General features: G+C 35.5%; 1 protein-coding gene across 9 annotated transcripts in view; it reads right to left on the bottom strand.

The window, feature by feature from the left end:
• The window catches only part of ICE2 (interactor of little elongation complex ELL subunit 2), an 82,917-nt gene that overhangs the window by 12,176 nt on the left and 47,341 nt on the right, over positions 1-23,400 (bottom strand). For 3 of the 9 annotated variants that reach the window (XR_013827061.1, XR_013827063.1, XR_013827064.1), the window contains exons 14-17: positions 14,096-14,180; positions 12,803-12,871; positions 8,722-8,983; positions 3,030-4,914 (exon numbers count right to left, since the gene is read on the bottom strand). Coding sequence is in view for 4 of the 9 variants with exons in the window: in XM_079912664.1 (XP_079768790.1) it covers positions 4,792-4,914; positions 8,722-8,983; positions 12,803-12,871; positions 14,096-14,180 (539 nt within the window). In the remaining 5 variants the exon portion in view is untranslated. Of the gene's footprint in view, positions 1-1,855; positions 4,915-8,721; positions 8,984-12,802; positions 12,872-14,095; positions 14,181-23,400 lie in introns of those variants that run through there. The other 6 variants (XM_079912664.1, XM_079912666.1, XM_079912667.1 and 3 more) reach the window with 4 other exon arrangements.

Here is a 23,400-nt window from a genome sequence, read left to right as displayed (position 1 = left end):
ATAAACAGTCTGGACGCTAGCCGCGGGAAGACAGCAAGAGTGGAAGGATCAAAGAAATGCATACCCTTTATTTCCACATCTCAGTGAGAAACTCGATAAATCCTGACATCAAATACTCTTAAGGTTTGATTAAAAAGTACCTACCATACTCAGCCATAAAAAGAAACGAAATTGAGTTATTTGTAGTGAGGTGGATGGACCTAGAGTCTGTCATGCAGAGTGAAGTAAGTCAGAAAGAGAGAAACAAATACCAAATACCGTATGCTAACACATACATATGGAATCTTAAAAAAAAAAAACAAACAATGGTTCTGAAGAACCTAGGGGCAGGACAGGAATAAAGACGCAGATGTAGATAATGGACTTGAGGACACAGGGAGGGGGAAGGGTAAGCTAGGACAAAGTGAGAGAGTGGCATGGACTTTATTTTATACTACCAAATGTAAAATAGATAGCTAGTGGGAAGCAGCCGCATAGCACAGGGAGATCAGCTCAGTGCTTTGTGACCACCTAAAGGGGTGGGATAGGGAGGGTGGGAGGGAGACCACGAGGGAGGAGATACAGGGATATATGTATATGTATAGCTGATTCACTTTGTTATAAAGCAGAAACTAACACACCATTGTAAAGCAATTATACTCCAATAAAGATGTTAAAAAAAAAGTACCCACCGTATGCCTATAAAACATGAAAAACATCTTAATATCTCTACCAGCATGTCCATCAAGAACTTCATATTTAGTATGTTGGTAATAAAATATTAAAAAGTGTTCTCTCCCCTCTCTACCTTAAACCTGTGCCTCCTTCTATTATCTCTAAAACGTTCATGGTGTCCAAATACAAAATCCAAGTAGAAATGGAAAGGAATAGGTTAACTTCCTTTGCAGTTGCAAAAGAAGATCCAAACAGAGCTATTTCCAAGTTTTGCAATAAAGATTTTCATTGTTTCCACCTCACTTTCTCATTCCTTAACATTCATAAATCTGACTTCCATTGTAGCCACTTTAACGAAACTTCTCCTTTTACTGAAGTTCTATGGTTCTTCCTGGGGCTCTATTCATGGTCCTTTCTTCATTTCACTCATTACTGCAATGTCATCCTTTTCTCTAATTTCAATCACCACACATACACCAACAATCCCCAAATCTGTACTAAAGAGATCAGGCTTCTCTCTCTTGAGTTCAAAACTCAAATGAGCAACTATCTTTGACACCAACTATCTCTATGTCAGATTTAACATGCTGGTAATAAGGAATTTTTTAAAAGTGTCCTCTCTTTTTCTCTCCACCTTAAACCTATTTCTTCTGTATGCCTAAAATGTTCATGGCATTTGTGAAGGTTTAAAAATATGTTCACTAAATCTTTTTATACTCCTCCCTTCACGAGGTGAAGCCTGAGTGTGGACTTAGTGACTTATTTCTAACAAGGAGACTATGGCACAAGTGACAGTATTTGACTTCCAGGCCTAGGCCTTAAAAGACACTGTGTCTTCCTCCTTGCTCTGTCTTGGATTGCTCCCTCTGGGGTAAGCAGCTGCTACGTCAAGAGGACACTCAAGCAGACCTATAGAGAGATACATGTGGTGAGCATGAAGCTTCTTGCTAACAGCCAACAAGAGAATGAGAACTTCCACTGCTACCACGAGACAGCTTCCTTGGAAGCAGATGCTCCAGGCCCACGCAAGCCTTCGGACGACTGCAGCCCTAGCCAACAGTTTGACTGCAACTTTATGAGGCCTTGAGCCAGAGGCACCCAGCTAAGCTGCACCTGGACTCCTGACCCACAGAAACTCTGAGATAATAATTATTTGTAGTTTTAACTAGTAAGTTTTGGGGTAACTTGTTATGAGGCAATAATGGCACACCAAGACCCAGAATCCAAGGAATACAAGTGGTGAATGGAAATGACCATTTTAAGTGAGCTCTCTCCCCACTCTAATCACACTCCTCCTCGTACTTTCTCAGTAAGTAACAGTTATTTACCCAGTATCCATATGAGGAACCTGGAAGTCATATTTGACTCTCCCTACCAACTATATCACCAAGTTATCATTTTTTTTCTTCCATCACTTGAGCCCATCCCTACTTTTTTTTTGTTTTTGCCGCACCACACGGCATGTGGGATATTAGTTCCCCGACCAGGGATTGAACCTGCGCCCCCTGCAGTGGAAGCACCAAGTCTTAACCACTGGACTGCCAGGGAAGTTCCCCATCCCTACTCTTATTGCTTTAGTTCAGGGCCTTTACCATTTTTCAATTTTGGTAAGATACCTTTGCAACTTTTCTCCTTCCCTATAGTCTTTCCCAGCTCCATTCCATTCTCTAGATTAATGCCAATAAGAACTTTTTGAAGAATATCTCTGATCATGTTATTTATTTTTATTAAAAAATCACTACTGGTTCCCACATTGCACAGGACAAAATTCAAATGTCATAGCATGGCACGTCTGTCGTGTCCTATAGCTTTTTCTCTCATCTCCACGTTCACAGCCTACAATCTGGCCATCTTTCGCCTTTGCATATGCTGCTTTCTTTCTGTGTGGAAGATCTTTCATTCTTTCCTTATAATTCTTACTCTTTTTTAAAAGACTCAGCTCAAGGTTTATCTCAGAACCTTCCTTAATTATCAGGTCCAGATTAGATGACTTTCTTATAGTACTTTATCAGGGCACTTATCACATAGATCAGCATGTGTCTTCCACTAGAATGGTAGCTCCTGAGGAAAAAAAAAATCTATCCTCGATACCTAGACATTCATTTATTCCTACATTCAACTTATATCTACTGAGCAACTACAATAGACACTGTATTAGGTGTTTGTTACACACTAGTGAACAAAACAAATATGCCCTACCCTGGCATAGCTTGTATTCTATTCAAGAAGAAAGACAGTAAGTTAAATAAACAAATATTGTGATATATGAAAAAAGAATTTTATCAGAGGGTAAACATAAGGACCTACTTTAGGTTGTGTGGCATACAGTACAGATGCACTCATACACTTACTGAATGAAATGTTTATACCTTCACCTCAGAGATATAAGTGGGTCAGGCTCATCACATCCTTGCCAACATTGAGTCTGTTTTTTTTTAAATCTTTGCTCATACTGTCAATGTCACTTTCTTGCTTATACATTCTCAGTACTAAAAATCAAGAAAAAGAACACAAGACAAGATCAAATATACATTAGAAAAAAGAGGCTTGATAAAGCACAAGTGGAAAACAAAGTCTAGCTTTATATTATCACGGTTACTCACATAGCTGGCTAAGATAATTTCAAAATAACCACCTGTAAGATCACACATTTTACTAAGTAAAAAGTATACTAAAAAAATGAAAGCCAACTCTTTCTGGTATTCAGAAGTCTGAAGCAATCATTGTTTAGTTTTTTTAAAAGAGCAAATTCCAAGGGAATCCCTGCCTCTCCCTTGGTTCACTGCCAAATAACTCACAGCTGGAATATTTCTGGGAAATATGGGTATGTGACAAAGTTAAAAAAAGATCAAGACCACTGAAAACCAAGCTCAATATTTTAAAATGGGAATGGCAGAATGAGGAAACTATATATTAAAATGCATAAAACAATTTTACTAGTAATTGCTCATTAATTTAAAAAAAATTTATAACCAACCAAAAAAATCAAAACTTGGTAGTAAATAAAGTACTTAACTGCTATTTATAACAGTTGAGAAGGTTTCTAGGACTAGTTTCTTATATTAATATAAAATGCATAAAAAATTCCAAAAACACAGCAAATATTGCCCTATATTACAAAGCTTGTATTTTACAAAAGACGCACATATTTAGTGCACATTAAAGAAGAGGAATACAAAAGTTAAATAAGTCCATCCCTTCTTAAGTCCATCCCTTCTTAGTATTGACTATAATAACATCAATTGATCATGCCTTTTTCCAAATTCATCTCCACGGTCTTGAAAAATTTAAATGAATCAGTGTAGATGAAGAAAAATACCTTCCGTTTTACCACACATTAGCCTTGTTGGTTGAAATATGAGATTTTTCTGGAAACTATACTCATCTCTTTGCTTTTAGTAGCCTATTTCAACACTTAGCCAGGATTTGTGCCAAGAGATAGAGGCATTCGTCACCGAACCTGTTACACCACAAGAGTTTTTTCTTTTTAAACTGATGACTGCCCAATAAAAAACTGTTAACTTACTTGTGAATTTTCAGAGGCAGAGGGTTTTTTATTTTTTATTTTCCTTTTTGGCTTCTGGAATGGAATTTCACCAAGTTTTTCAAGATATTAACTTCTTTAACCTGCATCAATCATCATTTTAAAGTAGTATATAAAAACTGTCAAATGGGTCAGAAATAAGGTTTATGTAGTTCAAAATTATCTCTGACAGTGGCAAGATTTAACCTTTTGAGCCAACCTCAACAGACCGACAATACAACTCAAATTATTAACATAATACATAATGATAAATATTGCTCTCGCAAAAGCAAATTGTTTTCCTACTTAAAATTTTTTGCAAAAGGTCTACTATAAAAATATTTTCTTCTCTCTTTATTTCCCTGCCACGATAATGTTAAACCATATCTGGAGTCTCCTCAAACATCAGGTGTTAAGAGCACAACATTCCATTTTAGTTGGATCACTGCTTCACATAGTCAATGTGTATTTTCAAGGCACTATAAAAACTCTCAAGAACAGTAAAAGAAAAACATTCCTCTTGCCTACAGATATTTCAGGTATATTTCCCCTCAAACTTTTCTAAATTGATTGTTGTGATAACTGGTTTTTCTTCATTTTCCATGGTACAGTCCTTAAGTTATTTTTCTTTTACTTGGAGCCACTCCTTCATTTTCAACTTGCTGAGCAGGCAGACTTTTGGTTTCCATGGAAACTGAATTCCTGCGGCTGCGGGTAGGCATTCTTGTTCCACCAACCTAAGAGATGAAGCAAAGAACAGGATGGCTTAACATGTTTACAACGTTCTTAAACACAGTCAACTCTATTATTTACAAATGGACTAATTTCCTTGCAAATGGTCCTTTATATATTTTTAATCCCTAGCCACTTAACTGCTTCTAAGCAAGCTTTAACCTGACAGAGTTTTAAAGTACGAAACTTTCAAATAACAATCAGGGAAGGAGATACATCAGGGTAAACGGAGAGAAGTGAAGAGGAAAACCACACTTTGTGCTAAATTTGGGAAAGTTTGAAAGCTAAATGAGAAAATGCAGGAATGACAGGCCTTTAGAGAAATGTGCTTACAATAATGAAACTGAAGGGCGGGAGAAATGAAAAATAGGAAGGGAGGGAAAGGAAATACAAGAAGGTCAGAGGTGGTAAAGAGAGAGAAGAAATTATGAAATGGAGAAAGAGAGACAGAGTAAGAAAAACAGAAGAGTCCAAAAAAGGAGGATAAAAAGAATAAAAGGGAAATGAAGGGAAAAGAAAAAAGACCCCAATTTGAGTTGAGAGGCTGGAAGAGCAAGAAAGAAAGAAAGAAAAAGGGAAAGGAAAAATTGGAAGGCAATTACAGAGGATGGGAAAAGAGGAAGAAGGGAAGCAGGGGGAAGAAGCTTTGTTGGGGTGCTGGTTCTACCTTAATATCTACTCTTCCTCAGCACAAGGTGCTACTCAATCCCACTTTCTAGCTCACACAGTCTAGGGAAGAGAGAGTGTATTTTTAGGATGCAATCCCTTGCTAATTGCAGTCCCACTGAAGATGAGGTCTGGAAATACTGTCATCCCCTTGGCCACTGGAAGAGTATAAAATTTTTAAATGGGGTAATGGAGAAAGCCAGGCATTACAGAGAAGGACAAAAGCTGTACAGCCTGAAACCATTTTCCCAGAACTTGTCCATATCTAGCCCTATTTTCTTTAGTGACCTTGCACCCCCTTCTATTTCTTCACATCTTCTCCAGTGTGTTTCAGACCTGGAAATGATTGTAATTCCAATCACACTCTCTCATATTCCTTATACAACAGAAATATTACTAGCATTGCCCCAAGAGGCTACTGGCTCACTAAGAATGAATCAAACTCCAGCTACCCTCACCTAATATCTTGTCTCTTTAGGGGCATTTTTTGGTTTACAATTAGATGGTTAGAAAAGACAAATTTGAGTTAGGGTTTGAGTCTGCCAGTCTGTCTGTCTGAATCTGAAGAACTTTTTTAACATACAGATTAAAAAATTGCTGTGATTTTTAGATTATGTATACCACTCCCCACTCAACTGGTATTTACTATAAAAGTATACTGACCACACTAATTATATCTACCACATTGCAAGCATTTTGACCCTATATGTGTATGTGTGTATGAGCATGAGTGTGTGTGTCTGTGTGTGTGTGTGTGTGTGTGTGTGTGTGTGTGTGTGTGAGTGAGAGAGAGATCCATATTTATAGCAGAAGTTGTGGAAGGAGAAAAGGGATAGGCACAAGGCCATGATAAAAAGACTAGAATCAGAAGTCTGGAGTAGCAAAGGAAGCAAATGGGATCCTCCTATTAAGCTCTGCTTGATGCAAAAAGAGGCAGACACAGGCTTTACTGGGGTATCTCTCAGGATTAGTGCTTAAGGTACTACTACACAAAGGTGACATCTGAGTTCAAGTGGACTAGGGACTAAGGAATCGTATTAGAGGCAGAGATATCTGTCATATGAGTTTTTACATCATGAAATAAGTAGATCATTTCTGTTCCATATAAGATCTTACGTCCCAGGGTTTCCTGAAGCTCTTGTCTTTTCCTTTGCTGCTAAAGCTGGAATCCCTGTCTGTGCTTATTAGCTTGGTAGGATTAGAAAGTCTCATTCCCATGGCCTCGCTAGGAGGAAGTAAGGGAGAAAGATGGGGGCAATTCCTACATATGTAGGACCAGATTGTAGGGAGATGTGTAAGAGATCACCAAAAACTTTCCATGGGCTTAAAAAAACATCAAACCAAGCACTAGTTAGCTAATTGTCTACTGTACCTAATGTTTGGCTGTACAACAACCTGGTCCTAGACAATCTCACTAACGATTTGTCCTTGGACTGAATGCATGAAATATCTTCAAAAAAACACAAATCAACAAATGCTCAGCATATACATAATTAAGCTGTTTATATTTATGTGGTCAAATCCTGAAAACATGGAATTGTGTCAACACATTAAACTGTTCATTTTCACTAAAGAGGAATAAGCCACTCACACAGTTAAATGTTACAGGTGAAACTATCATCAGATTTTTCTAAGTTAAAACAAAATCATTGTCTTAGAAATAACATAAACTCTTCAAAAAAAGTTTTCAATTATTATTTTTAAGTTAAGAAAATGTTGTCTCAGGAGGTTATAAAAATCACTACTTATATTAAATTTAAACTGGAAATAGCCAACAAAAACTGTAGCTAAAATGGCTTAAAATACTAATAACTCACTTTCTCCATTCTTTCACTTGTACCAACTAGTTAACCACATTTATATATTTTCTTGGCCAAAGTCAACTAAGAATGTATAAGAAGTTGTCATTTCTAAAAGGATCCTCTCAGTAATAACATTAGAATGGAGAAGTGAAAAACATACACGTGATAGATGTTCTGTGGTAAACATTTTGAGAAGAGTAGAGAACTCAGACAATAATTTTGGTTCAAAGATTTTTGGCAGCAGGAAAGGAAAATGTACTGTGTTATTGCTAACTGAACAGTCAGATTCACTTGTAGAGAATAAAACTTTTCCTTCAACTAAACTCAAACTGGAACTTCTTACATGATATAAAGAATGAGTGACATGGTAAAGAGTATCTCTAAACCATGGTTTTACAAAAGTTTCAGATAGAGAAATATCATTCAAATGGTATTTCTGGGGAAGGATTCTATAAAGAGCATAACATTAATTATAACTAAAATATTGAGTGATAAAATACTTAGCGTTAAAACACAATTTACATCTTAACATTTTATTGTACTTTAAAAAATTTTATTTATTTATTTAATTAATTTTGGCTGCATTGGGTCTTTGTTGCGGCGACCGGGGATGATTCTTCGTTGTGGTGTGCGGGCTTCTCACTGTGGTGGCTTCTCTTGTTGTGGAGCACGGGCTCTAGGCGCACGGGCTTCAGCAGTTGTGGCGCGCAGGCTCTAGAGTGCAGGCTCAGTAGTTGTGGCGCACGGGCTTAGCTGCTCTGCAGCATGTGGGATCTTCCCGGACCAGGGCTCGAACCCCTGTCCCCTGCATTGGCAGGTGGATTCTTAACAACTGTGCTACCAGGGAAGTCCCTATTGTACTTTTAATAAGGCACTGCAATCACTAATTACTAACACTTGCTTTTATATTTTCCCATATCCTACTTATTAATTTTTAATTGTATCATCATAATTTTATTGCATGTATTCTGCAAATTGCCTCAAATATTTAATGAAATGAAACAGTATACATAAATAAAACTTGCAAAAAAATTATAACTTTGCTTTTCATAGGCACATAGGGATTTAACTATGTGGTTGCCTTACCCATGCCCTCACTGGGGAGTCTAATAGAATTTTCTTTAGTTGACTCATAAACCTTACAGAAATAAAAAGTTCCATTGACATGATGACTGGGTTCAGTAGAGCGTACAACTTTATCTATGCTTCCTATAGATATTATTTTTAGAATGGTGTTGTGATTAACATGGCAAATGTGGACATCAGGTTGAAATATTTTATAGTCAGTGAAACAGATTAATAATAAACAACCTAATCAAACATTTAATTTCAAAAAGATCTTACCTTTTGTTGTTGTGTTGTGGGACCTTGTGATTTAGGTGGAAAAGTACAAGGTATTCTTCCATGATGGATATGATATGGTAATAAGAGACTGGGGTCTAACGGGACCCAGGGAACTGAGAGACTGGAAGGCACACCAGGAAGGCTGTAATGTGTTTTATGCAAATTGTACGCTGTCCTAGTAACTTTTCCATCAGAGGTCTTGTAGATCAGGAGTGAAGAATCTTCTGCTGCATGAGACAACAAGTAGGAACCCTCCTGCAAGCTAAATCCATACAAGGAAACTCAACTCATTGGTTCACTGTGTCAAATTCAATAGCACTTTCTTAATCATAATATATTAATAAAATTGAAAACAATTAGGGGAATGGGATACCAACTCTAAAAACACTTTTATGACCAAGTAAGATTTAAGAATCTTTTAAACTATTTTCATGCCTTTTCAGCAACTCATTTTAGTTCTTATTCCAAGTTCAGGATATATAATTATTTTCTTTTCACTGTTACATCAGTTAAATTGTAAAATTTCAAAAATTTAATGGGAAACAGACAGTCTGCCTAATTCTCTAATTCATGGACAACACATATGGAAAAGTACATATACATATGAGTACATAAGTACATATACATACCATTCCTATACACAACATTTAAATTAATTAAACACTGTACCTACTTTCTGTCTACTAATAGGTGAACAGAGATAGAAAAGTGAATGTGACAAATTCACTACACTGAGAAGTTTAAAATAAAGTGGCAGAAACAGTCAGTGCAATAATCACAATACGAGGGGCCATGAGAATAATAGCAACCAAAGCAGTTAATAGGTACAGAATGTTTATCATGAGCTAACGACGACTATACTGTTTATATCCATTTCATCATTAAATTCTCCAAAACAAAACTTTAAGGAATAATATTAATTATTAACCTCATATTTGAGATAAACAAAAAATCAGACATGCTAAGTAATTTGCCCAAAGTTCTGAGTGCAGGACCTGGATATAAACCCAGGCAGTCGAACACCAAAAGCCATACCCTTAATTATGATCCTCTATTGTCACAATAATAAGTTCTGTCAAATCTACATTTTCCCTTTCTCTTTAGAAAGCTTTAAGGAATTCAGTGTAACAACATAAAGAGCTAAAGGGATACAATTAATATACTGTGTTTTTTTGGGGATTTTACATTCTAGCTCAAAGGTACAATGGAAGATATCAGTTCTTTCCCACAATCTATCATTAAAAATAAGGACTAGTCATACTTACAAGGATCTTCCTACAAACCTGATAAGTTTTTCATTAATTCATTACTGTTTTTAAACAGAAAAGTAATAGGTATCGACAAAAGTGGTTCAGAGAACTATTATTCTCAGAGCATTTTTTCCCCAATCATTTTCTATTCCCATATAAAGAAATGAATAATAATTGATGTGACAGTGGGAATAAGTAACATTTCAAACACTGAGCTTTTATCAGTGAAACTTTATATCTTAACCTCCTTCACTAAAAAAGAAGAATGCTTTGGTTTACAGAGAGAATTCATGGAGAATGAGACAGTTCAAGAAAGAATATCTTAAAAGTGCTGCATGGGGGCAGCAATGTACACGGATGGCTACAAATATCAGTAGGTTCAGTAACGGCCTCCCCCCAAAACATACATCCCAAACCCTAGAGCCTGTGAATATGCTACATTACATGGTAAAGGGGAATTAAGATGGAATTAAAGTGAAATCAAGGTTCCTATTCAGCTGATTTTAAAATGTAAGGTTTTCCTAGATTATTTTCCTGGGCTCACTGTAACGATGAGTCCTTAAAATGTAGAAGAGGGAGACAGAAGAGACTCAGAGGGAGATAACGGCTTTGAAAGAGGTGAGAGTGATGAGATATGAGGAGGACTCAACTCGCCTTTCAAAGTCTGAAAAGGGAGGAAAGGAAGAGCACCAGAAGCCAAAGAATGCAGGTAGCCTCTAGAATATACAAAAGTCAAAGAAACAGACCATACCCAGAGCCTACAGAAAAGAAGGCAGAAAAATGACACCTTGATTTCAGCCTGAGAAGACCTGTTAGCCTCCTGACTCACAGAACTGCAAGATAATACATTCCTGTTGTCAACACTAATTTTGTGGCAATTTGTCACAGCTGCAGTTGAAAACTAATACATAAGCTAAGATATTGATATTCAAGTTTCAAAAAGCACTTGGCAAATTTCGTGTTTAAGCATTGTACTTCACATGAAGAATGGAATATATAAAGCAAAAATCTTACTACAGAATCTCAGAACTGAGGAGTACTTAGAAAATCACCGAACTCAACACCATCATTTTATAAATAAGGAAACTGACATCTATCTAGTTGCATAAAAAGTAGGAGAGTTAGAACTTTGAGGTTTTTGACCTTTTGTTCAAATTCTTGAATTGTTTTTAGTTTATCTTTTGGTAAGGGCGTAAGACAAGGAGTGCAAAGGTTTGTATAATGAAACGGTTTGACAAATGATCACGTAGAGAATCTATATTCTAAGATTTGCTATGGACCGAGTGACTAGCCTCTATGTTGCTTCCTTACCTTGAAAATGTACACAATATAGCTATGGAAGGCTGACTAATATTCCCCCAGAATGTTTACATCCTCTCTCCAGAACTTGTGAATGTTACCCATCAATGGCTTTGCAAATGAAATTAAGGATGCAATGTGACAATAAAAGCAAAAATTTGAGTGATGTACTTTGAAGATGGAGTAAGGGGCTACAAGTTAAGATATATAGGTATTTCTCCAAAGAAGACATACAGATGCCCAACATCACTAAATCATCAGGCAAATTCAAATCAAAACCACAATGAGATACCACCTCACGCCTGTCAGAATGGCTATCATCAAAAAGACAAGTGTTGGCAAGGATGTGGAGAAAAAGGAACCATTGTACACTGTTGGAGGAATTATAAATTGGTGCAGCCACTTGGGAAACAGTATGGAGGTTCCTCAAAAAATTAAACATAGAACTACCATATGATCCAGCAATTCCACTCTTGGGTATCTACCACAAGAATGCAAAAAAATTAATTCGAAAAGATATATGCACACCAATGTTCACTGCAGTATTATTTACAATAGCCAAGATACAGAAGCAAATTAAGTGTTCATTGATAAACGGATAAGGAAGATGTGATATATATACAATGGAATATTACTCAGTCATAAAAAATGAAATTTGCAACAACATGGATGGATCTAGAGGGTATTATGCCACATGAAATAAGTCAGAGAAAGACAAATACCACATGACTTACTTATATGTGGAATCTGAAAAACAAAAGAAACAAACAAAACAAAATGAAGATAGACTTACAGATACAGAAACAAAAGGGTGGTAGCCGGTTGCGGGTGGTGTGTGTAGGGAGAAATAGGCGAACAGGATTTAAGAGGTACAAACCTCCAGTTATAAAACTAATAAGCCACAGGGATGTAACACATAGCATAAAGAATATGATCAATATTATTGTAATAATTTTGTATGGGGACAGATGGTTATTAGACTTATTGTGATCATTTCACAATGTTTGCAAATATCATATCACTTGCAAGTTTATGTAGTAAACTTGAAACTAACAGAATGCTGTACACCAACTATATTTCAATTAAAAAAGAAAAGAAATACAGGTAGCCACTAGAAGCTGAAAATCAAGGTGAGGAAACAACTGTCTCCTCAGAGCCACCGCAAGGAGCCAGCCCTGTTGATACAAGTTTAGTCCACTGAAAATGATTTCAGATTTTTGACCTCCAGAACTATAACAGAATAAATTTGTGTTATTTAAAGCCACTAAGTTTGTGGTAATTTGTTATAGTGGCAAAAGGAAACCATTACAATAGCCTTACAGAAAAATGTAATTGCAAGCTCATTGAAGCCAGAGACTATTATATTACCTACTTATTTATACTTTCACAATTTCAACTTTGACACAGTAGAATAAATTCTGTATTTCTAGGTTATTTTCTATCTATTCCTAACAACATATATTCAAAGTTTCTATGAATTTTCACCCAAGAAAATTAGACATATCAATGCAAAATACCTCCAAAGTACTTACCTGCTTAATTTTCTTAGAATGTGTTGAAGGATGTTAAATAAACTTGATATCCTATTAAACAGAAGAAATCTATATAAAATTAAGCGACAAGAAAACTTACTCTTAACAATTTTAGCTCCTCAGGAAGAGAAATATCCTCAATAGCAGAAAAAAACAACAGATGAAATAATGTAAAACACCAAAATTTATTTCTAATTTGATTCACTTATAATATTTTTTGCCATTTTCTGATCTCTCTTCAAAATCATAAAGTATTTGGCTTGTGTGAGTCAGAGCAGCTGTAAAGAGATCAATATTTTACACTGAAACTATAAACTTTTTAAGAAGTTTATAAGTTTAAAATTTTTTTAAAGATTAAAAGTTTAAAAAGCCTTTAGTAGAACTAATCTGCAGAAGAGTTTACCTTTTAGAGATGGTGGTGGTAACCAGAGAAATTGAGAGGTACTTTAAATGAATAAAGGGAAATGAAATATATTGATTTAGTATCTCTTCTAGACCTAAATTCATTCCCTTTATTATTTATTTAAAAATGGTTTTCATTGGAAGAGGTAGAGCAGGCAGTGAGTAATGTACAGAAAAGCTTTTCTATTCACATATGTAAATAAAAAGTTACTCCTCAAAAGAAGCAATCCTTATAATAGAAGTAGATGTTTTTAAGTATAAGCAGAGAATTCAAGTTTGAATCTGGAGGCTTCAAAAACTATGACAAGACCCAAAACTGGAACTATGGAAGTAATAAAAGTCAGGACAATTTCCCATCCTTCAAGGTGAATCAAACATATTAACTACCAAGGTTGTCACCCTAGTTCAGCTGTATGCTCTGGGGAAAGTCACTCCAAGTTCCAGTTTCCTCATATATAAAATGGAGATAAAACTACCACCAGTCCTTCCCGGAAAGTTGTGAGATGCAAATTAAATTCATTTCAATCTGATGTACAGTGACAGTTGGTAAAAGAACAAACTTTTAGAAGTTAGGGTGTCCAAATGAGTGTATACATCCCTGAGAGCTAAGAGTCTTATGCTTCCATACACTACCAAGACGGAAGACTCCTCTGTTGTTCTAGCCTCCTTTGTCTTAAGTAGAAATACTAGTATCACTAGTACATGTAATTTGGAAATGGAAATGATTAATGTGAAATGGATCACAAACTGGGTCAGGGTGGAACCTCAATGTAAAAAAGGACTAAAAGTCTTGAAAATAAATAATTTAAACTTAACCAATATTTACAGATAAAGGAAAATTAGTGATCATATTAAGTTTTTAAATTCCCAACACAAAGTAAAGCTTCTTACTTGAGGGCTGAAAGTCTTTCTTTTAATTCTTCTGAGGTGATTTCTTCTAGCAGGAAAAGCTTTGAAGTAAATGTATCAATATGTCCTAAAATAAAAGATCAAACTTAAAGAGAACAATTGCAGTATTTAAAAAACAAAAAAGCCAAGTTATCCAGTCTCTTTAAAGATGTTTTTACAAAACTGTAATAATTGTAAAGTAACTTTATATTCTAAAAGTAGGAGAAATAGACATTTTATTAAGTTTATTAACTGAAGATGTATTTTAAAATGACATTAGGGACGTTCCTGGTGGCACAGCAGTTAAAAATCCGCCTGCCAACGCAGGGGGATGTGGGTTCGATCCCTGGTCCAGGAAGATCTCACATGCGGCAGAGCAACTAAGCCCATGTGCCACAACTACTGAGCCTGTGCTCTAGAGCCTGAGCTACAACTACTGAGCCCACGAACCACAAATACTGAAGCCCGCGTGCCTAGAGGCTGTGCTCCACAACAAAGAGAGGCCACCACAATGAGAAGCCCGTGCACCACAACGGAAGAGTACCCCCCACTCACTGCAACTAGAGAAAGCCTGCGCACAGCAACAAAGACCCAAAGCAGCCAAAAATAAATAAATAAATTTATAGAAAAAATAAAATAAAATGAATTACAAGTCAGATTATAAAAGAAATATGTATTAATTCTAAAATATTTGCTTAACATAGAAAAGTTTACACATGTCCATAGCAAAAAAAATCATCTCTAAGCCCACAATTTAAGAATAACAACTGTTAAAATAGTGGTGTTTCTAATTTTTATTAAAGTTGCATTTTTATGGAAATTAAATTTTTAGAGAAATATGTACCTATTATGAAAGCAAGCAGATAAAGTCAAATTTATAGTTTGGGCATGCTCTACAAATTTCTAAGACAGTCTGGGTTAAGGTAAAATTTAGATTACAAAAATGTGGCTTACTCATTCACAACCGCCAAGACATGTATAACCTAAGTGTCCATCAGTGGATGAATGGATAAAGATGTGATACACACACACACACACACACACACACACACGATGAAATATTATTCACCCATAAGAAGAAAGGAAATTCTGCTATTTGCAACAACATAATGGACCTTGGGACACTATGCTAAGTAAAATAAGTCAGAAAGAGAGAGAGAAATACTGCATGTATCACTTACACGAGGAATCTGGGAAAAAAAGTCAAACTCACAGGAACAAGTAGGAAAGTGGTTCACAGGGGTTGGGGGCTAAAAGGGTACAAACTTTCAGCTATAAGATGAATAAAGTCTTGAGGATCTAATGTATAACACGGTGACCACAGTTGATAGTACCGTACTATATAACTGAAATTTAGTAAGAGAGTAGAACTTAAATGTTTTCATCAAAAAACAAAAAAGAAAAAATATAAATATGTGAGGTGATGGATGTGTTAATTTAACTAGATGGGAGGAATCCTTTTACAATGTATACATATATCAAATCATCATGATGTATACTTTAAATATCTTAAAATTTTATTAGTTAACTATATCTCAATAAACCTTAAAAAAATCTGGCATATTTTTAAATTAAAGCACACCATAACATTTCCTATGGTTTAAAAAAAAAAATCAAAAGTCTGCTCAAAGACTTACTTTCTTACAAACGTGACCTAATTCTAGAATTCCAAAAAACAAAATAGAAAACTCTCAAGATTACACTTCCATTTTAAAAAGTAATGCGTATGTTCTACAACAAAACAGGTTGAGACACAACACTGAAGTCCTGAAATGTTCCAAGGAAATGATATAAAAGACAGCTCTTAGTTAAATGTTATATAACCATGTCAAGACAAAAATCATGTTATTACAGCAGTTAAATACATCAATAGCGTAAGAGTATAATACTCAACAATGCTGAAAATAATAACATTTTGATTTTAATTTTTTTCAGCTTCCAATATTTGGTTATCAAAATACATGACCTGGAATCAATCATTGTGCAACAAAAAAATGCATACAATTTAATATCGCATTTTCTTATCTAGTCCCCTTTCATTTGCTTTGTGCTCATAAAAAGAATTAGAAACATTTTTACCAGATACCTTTCTTCTACAACAAATCTCTTTTTCCCACGCCTACTTATCATTTCCTGTGCCAAGTTTCAGTTTCACCTCTGCATTCCTAACACTCATTATACACTGACGTTTCTAATAAAAAGGACACATTTCAATGGTTTAATAACTGTAGAAAGGGAATATCATGTACAATAAAACATTTTTAGACATTTACTAAATGTGCCTTTGAGGAAAATCACTAACAGTTCTTACCTTTTTAAAGCAATCTCAATGAAAAGTATGTATTATATAGTATATGTCAAATACAGTTAGGTCAAAAAATATACAGAGAATACCATACTAAGTGCTATGAGGGCCCACCTCCTCAAGGAGTCTACAATTCTCTCAACATTGGAGCGTTTTAACCTGTGGGCCTTAAATGAGTATACATGTGTCTTTGAGATATTTATCTCCTCAGTCCTTGGGGCAGCTGAGCAAGGTGTGGGATGGCAAGAGCTTCCTGGACATTATCCCTCAGCCACAGCAATCTCTTTTGTATATCACAGTGTGCTATCCAAATATTTTTTATGTGTGTCAAGTTTGGGAAGGTTATATAATACAAATCAAGGCTTTATACACATGCACACATTCATACATATTTACGTGCACACACACATATACATAGGCAGTTCCTACTCTGCATGCAGTATGGGATGAGAAAAATAACCACACATAAGCCAGAACTATGGAAGCAATTTTAAAAATCAATGGGAAAAATTAAAACTGTTCCATTACCTTTAAGATTTTTTTGGTCAAAACATTATAAATTCCCCATCAGTTATAAACGTATAGAGAAATGAAAAAACAGTAAAAAGTAATCTTTATTTAGTATACTGTAAATTAAAAACATTGAGATTTAAAGTGTTATTTCATTATAAAAAACTCATTAAGAGCAGTCTGAATAGTGCTTGTCGCCTTCTCCTTGTACAACTTACGATAGGGAGCAAGCACCTTTTCTATGCTGTGGTGAATGGTCACACTCCTCGAATCAGCTTCCAACATGATAGCCTTTGCGCTTTTAATATCATGATATATCTCAAAGAGTTCTTTTAATGTAAAATATTATGCCAGTGTCACTTCTTCATCCTTTATGCCACAAGCACTTTCCTCATTTATGAGTTCACCTTCATTAAGTTCCTCTTTTGGCATATCTGGTCTCCTGAACTGCACCAGTGTCAACATTTCTACTGTCAGCTATTTCTTCTGTAACTCCATTTATGCTCAATTCAAATTCCACTTCCAGCAGTATCACCTTTTGTTTCTTTGCTGTGCTTTAATCTTTGTTGGCCAATTCCCTCTTCTGATTATCCACTTTTGTAAACCATCACATGAGTTTATCACTGGGAGACAAGGAGGGAACACAACTACACATTTTGCTTCCTGTGCATCAACTCAGTAACAGGTGCGCAGTGAACAATCAATGACAGACTTTGAAAGAAGTGACATGATTGGTCACTGGTCATGACGTGCATTTGTTACTTATGTAGTGATTTGTGGACTGAAGAGTCAGCAGTAACGTCTGTACTTTACGCAATTACTCACAGTTAAATACCTTCGTAACTGAAATTTGTGTGTATCAGAATTGTGCAAAGGAAGGACTGCCTGTATGTCAACTATACAAAATTGATATATATTAGAGAACTGGAAAGTAGATACAGAACTTGTGATAAGATGACTTTGGGAATTTTCCTTAAGGAATACATCTTAATGTTTTTATGCGGCAAGAGGATAAAAAGAATACTGCAATCTAAAGGAACAGGAGAACACGTTCATAGCAAAGCAGACAAACAAAAAACAAGTATGTTTATTCTACCTGAAAAAGAGACTATAGGACTCTAGTTCAAAATTGCTGAACTAGAGTCCTATAAACCAATATGCTCTTCAGTTAAATAAATGAGATGCTATGTCACTTGTGTCTCGTAAGATATGCTCTATCTGAATCTCTGAACCATGCATGTAAACTCTACCTTTACTGTCCTCACCAAAAGATCTAATGCACTGGTCTCCAACTTTGATTTCTGAGAAGAGATTGTCTTAAGTTTCTTTGAAATTCTGAGATCATAGGGCTGGGCAGGGAAAACTGACAATGAAATGCTTAAGTTAAATGGAGGAGCGGCTAGCAACGGTTGAGTGAGGGAAACAGAGGCCACAACTGAGAAAGGACTATGGTGCATGACTGCATGGGAAAGAGAATATGAGCACGTGGAGATCTTCTGGTTAGGATTTTAAGGTCCCAGTTTCTAAGACACAATGAATCATCTGCCTTAAGTCACACTGATTAACATTGTTACACACACAGTGCTTCATTTTTGTTATATCTGACCTCCCCGCCTGCCCCCAACCAATTTTCCCTAGCCCTTTTTAGGTTTACAGCAAAGTTATAAACACTTAAAAGACTGTGACTAAATTCTGATCCTGCCGCTGATGGAGTCTGTATCTATATGTAAGTTAATCATTCTGAGCTTTATTTTTCTCTTTTATTTAGAGCAGCAGTCAACACACATTAAAAACTATTAATAGAAATTGAAACAGATGAAAATTTTTGAAAAGAATAAAATAATATGCAATATAATATATAATTAACTATGCTTTGTTGTTTTGAAAAATCTTGGCTTAATTCTGTGCAATAACAACTATTTGAAGGATGGCTGTAAAGTTCAATTCATTTTGCTATATAGGTTTTAACAGCTGCCATTGCTAAAAAAAGATACCCACAATGATACATAGATCCAAATGGAACAAGTGCCTCACTGCTTGGCTTACTAAAGCATGACACTGATTGTTTTTAAGGAGAGGACCACCTGTCAATCCACATACTTAATATGAGTAATATTAAATTTTTAATTTTTCATACAAAAAATGAGTTATAATATATTCTTCCTGCATCCCAATGGTTTGTCTTACATACATCTAGGGACAGTAAAAAGAATAAAGTATATAAATTCTATGGCTTGTTTTCTACCATTTCCCTTCTCCTTGACTTTTACTGTTCCTTCAATCAATTACCCAAGCCAACTTCACTTATTCTAAAAATACTTATTGAGCACCTCTGTGTGCCAGATACTGTTCTAGGTGCTTGGGATATATCAATAAACAAAAGAGACAAAGAGGAGGTTCCTTAAAAAACTACAAATAGAACTACCATACGACCCAGCAATCCCACTACTGGGCATATACCCTGAGAAAACCATAATTCAAAAAGAGTCATGTACCAAAATGTTCATTGCAGCTCTATTTACAATAGCCAGGACATGGAAGCAACCTAAGTGTCCATCACTGGATGAATGGATAAAGAAGATGTGGCACATATATACAGTGGAATATTACTCAGCCGTAAAAAGAAACGAAATTGAGCTACTTGTAATGAGGTGGATAGACCTAGAGTCTGTCATACAGAGTGAAGTAAGTCAGAAAGAGAAAGACAAATACCATATGCTAACACATATACCTGGAATTTAAGAAAAAAAAATGTCATGAAGAACCTAGGGGTAAGACAGGAATAAAGACACAAACCTACTAGAGAACGGACTTGAAGATATGGGGAGGGGGAAGGGTGAGCTGTGACAAAGCGAGAGAGAGGCATGGACATATATACACTACCAAACGTAAGGTAGATACCTAGTGGGAAGCAGCTGCATAGCACAGGGAGATCAGCTCGGTGCTTTGTGACCACCTGGAGGGGTGGGATAGGGAGGGCGGGAGGGAGGGAGACGCAAGAGGGAAGAGATATGGGAACATATGTATATGTATAACTGATTCACTTTGTTATAAAGCAGAAACTAACACACCATTGTAAAGCAAATATACCCCAATAAAGATGTTAAAAAAAAAAAGAGACAAAGACAGGCAATAAATATCATGACTAATTAAATTACATAATTTGTTAGTGGCTACCAGAAAAAGGGATTGAGGATATATTTGGAGCCAACAAACCAGAGGATGAAAGAAACCCAGAGATGTAAGCCTGGCACTTAGGGGTGCTTCTCTCTTAGGAGTACCTGTTAATGTGGAAAAAGCAACTGAGAAGCTAAGAAATGAACCAGAGCTTTCAATAGTCTCTCAGGATTAGACAAACAAAAACTGGAGTTCAGGGTCTGTGAATTAGATAAACACAAGCTCTGAGCTGGGATCCTGGCTTGGTGATTCTCTAAAAGGACTCATAGCCTCAGCATACAGTTCTAGTCATGTATAAGATTTGTTATAGCAAAAGGATACAAGCAAAAGGAGAAACACCAAAAGGAAAACAAGTGTGGGTGAAGTTCAGAGGAAATGAGATGCAATTTTCAAAAGTTCTCTCTTGAGTTTCTATTTGGGATGATGATAAAGCTCTGGAAATGGACAGTGATGATGGTTGAACAACATTGTGAATGTATTTAATACCACTAAATCATACGCTAAAAAATGTACAGTAAATTGTACCATAAAATGGTTAAAATGGTACACTTTATATTAGATATATTTTACCACATTTTAAAAAAAAAGAGGTCTTTCCCATTGGAGTCACACAATATTCACTTAATTCCTCCAGCAACATTTTCTTTTTATACCAGAGAAGCTTATTAGAGACTCAGCGCTCAAGGTTTTTATTGGGAGCTCATCATGTAGGCACCCTCTGACTAACACATACCAAAATTCCAGACTCTCAGAAGGAAAGCAGGTGTTCAGAATAAGCCATATTGTTTATACAAACAGTGTAGGCACAATGAACTCTCCTTATCAGCTAAAGGAAGTTTTACGTCAGTGTAGAAAACTGTTTACTAGCTAAGTTCCCAGATACCAGCCAGGGGCCAGACTTGCAAGTAAGCTTTTCCAAAGACTGGCAATGTCAGACCATGAATGGCAACATCCTAGCAATAAGGGGCAAACAGACTGGCCTATCTAGGGTCCAAAGTCAAGCTTCAAATCACCTAAATCCCTGTAACTGGATTACAGTGAATCCGGATTGCTAGTGTGGTCAAAAGTAATCCTATCTAGAGGAAGATAACATTTTAGCTCTTATATTTGCTCTAGAATTTTTCATATACAATATCTGGCCCTTGATAAAGAATATTCTGGCATACAGTGAAAAAACATGGAATAAAAAAGAAGACAGGAAAACAACATGCCACGGAATGAAGTGTCCCGGTAAAAAGATATGTTGAAGCTCTAACCCCCACTACCTCAGAACGTAACTTCCTTTGTAAGTAGAATGGTTGTAGATGTAATTAGTTATGATGGGTGGACCCTTAATTCAATATGAATGGTGTACTTATAGGAAGAGGATAGAGACACACAGGAAGAAGATCTCATATGATGACAGAGGCAGAGATGAAAGCGATGCATCTACAAGCCAAGGATGCCAAGGATTGCTGGCAAACACCAGAAGGAAAAAGAGGCAACAAAGGATTCTCTCTTACAGGTTTCAGGAGCATGGCCTTGTGACACCTTCATTTTAAACTTCCAGCCTCCAGAACTGTGAAACAAGAAGTTTCTATTATTTTAAGCCACCCAGTTTTTGGTACTTTGTTATGGCAGCGCTAGGAAACTAACACCAAAAAAAAAAAAAAAATAGAAAAGACTCACAAAGAATCTAGATAACAGAGGTATTACTTTAAAGTAATTTTGCCTAATATGCTTAAGACACGATTGAGAATTTCTATAGAAAACTATAATGTATAAAAAAGAATCAAATGAAAAATCTAGAACCAAAAAATACAATAAATGAAACTGAGAACTCAGGTGATGGGTGAAATAGTATATTAGGGATAGCTGAAGAGAAAATTAGTAAAGTAGAAGAAAATATTGAGAATCATGCATAAAGAGTCAAAAGGAAGGTAAATACGAAAGAGCATGTAAGGGACATTAAGGATACAGTAAGATGTAACATAGTACAACTGAAATCCCAGAAGAGAGAGCGAGCGAATGGGGAAGAAGTGATGTTTGGTGAGGTAATGACAAGAATTTTCCCAAACTGATAAAGGTCATCAAATCACATATTAAGGAGCAATGTTATAAAATGAACATGTAAAAAGGAATATTTACAAAGAAAACCTAACACAGGCACAATGTACGAAAATTGTTGAAAGGGAGAGAGATAAAATTTAAAGTCTACCAAAGAAAAGAGACATATTACTTGCAAAAGAGCATAAATCAGATGAACAGCTGACTTTTCAACAGAAACAAAAGAAGCCAGGAAACATGGGGTGGGGGAGGGATGGATTAGGAGTTTGGGGTTCGTAGATGCAAACTATTATACACAGAATGGATAGACAACAAGGTCCTACTGTATAACACACGGAACTATATTTAATACCCTATGATTAAACCATAATGGAAAAGAATATAAAAAAGAATGTGTATGTATATATGTATAACTGAATCATTTTGCTGTACAGCAGAAATTAACACACACTGTAAATCAACTATACTTCAATTAAAAAAAAGAGCAAACATTGAATTGATAATTAGAAACTTTCAAAAAGAAAACTCTAGGCTTCACAGGTCAATTTTACCAAACATTTAAGTAAGAAATAATACCAATTTTATAGAAATTCTACCAGATAACAGAAAAAGAGGAAATAAATCTCAACTCATTTTATGGCATAAACTTAATCTTAATACTAATACCTCACAAGGAAAATTACAGGCCAATCTCACTCATAAACACAAATGGCAAAATAAATATTAACAAGCTAAATCTACCAATAAATAAAAAGAGTAATATATCATGAGCAAGATGGACTTACGGCAGGAATACAAGATTGGATTAACATTTTAAAATTGATTAACATGATTCATAACCTTAGTAGGATAAAAGACAAAAGTTATACCATCATATAATCTCAATAAATGCAGAGAAAATATCTGATACATTTTTTTTACCCATTCATGATTAAAATTCTTAAACTAGGCATAGAAAGGAACCGCTTTCTTCTAATAAATGCTATCTACAAAAACCCATACAAAATACTAAACAAACCCTTTAAGATTAGACACAGGCAAGGATGCCCATTATTCACCTTCTATTTGAATTCTAGGCAAAGAAAGCAAGGAAAAAGAAAAGTATAATGATTGTAAAGAAGAAATAAAATGGTCATTATTTGCAGAGAACATAATTATTTAATTAGAAAATATAAATTACTAGAAAGAATGAGCTTAGCAAAGTTACTAAGATACAATATCAATATACAAAATCAATATGCAAATAAATCCTATATTATTAGTAACAAGC

The sequence above is a fragment of the Stenella coeruleoalba genome (genome assembly GCF_951394435.1).
Source record: "Stenella coeruleoalba genome assembly, chromosome: 2".
Taxonomy (NCBI): domain Eukaryota; kingdom Metazoa; phylum Chordata; class Mammalia; order Artiodactyla; family Delphinidae; genus Stenella; species Stenella coeruleoalba.
Note: the sequence above shows the minus strand (reverse complement) of the source record. Positions and strands in the feature narration are given on the sequence as shown.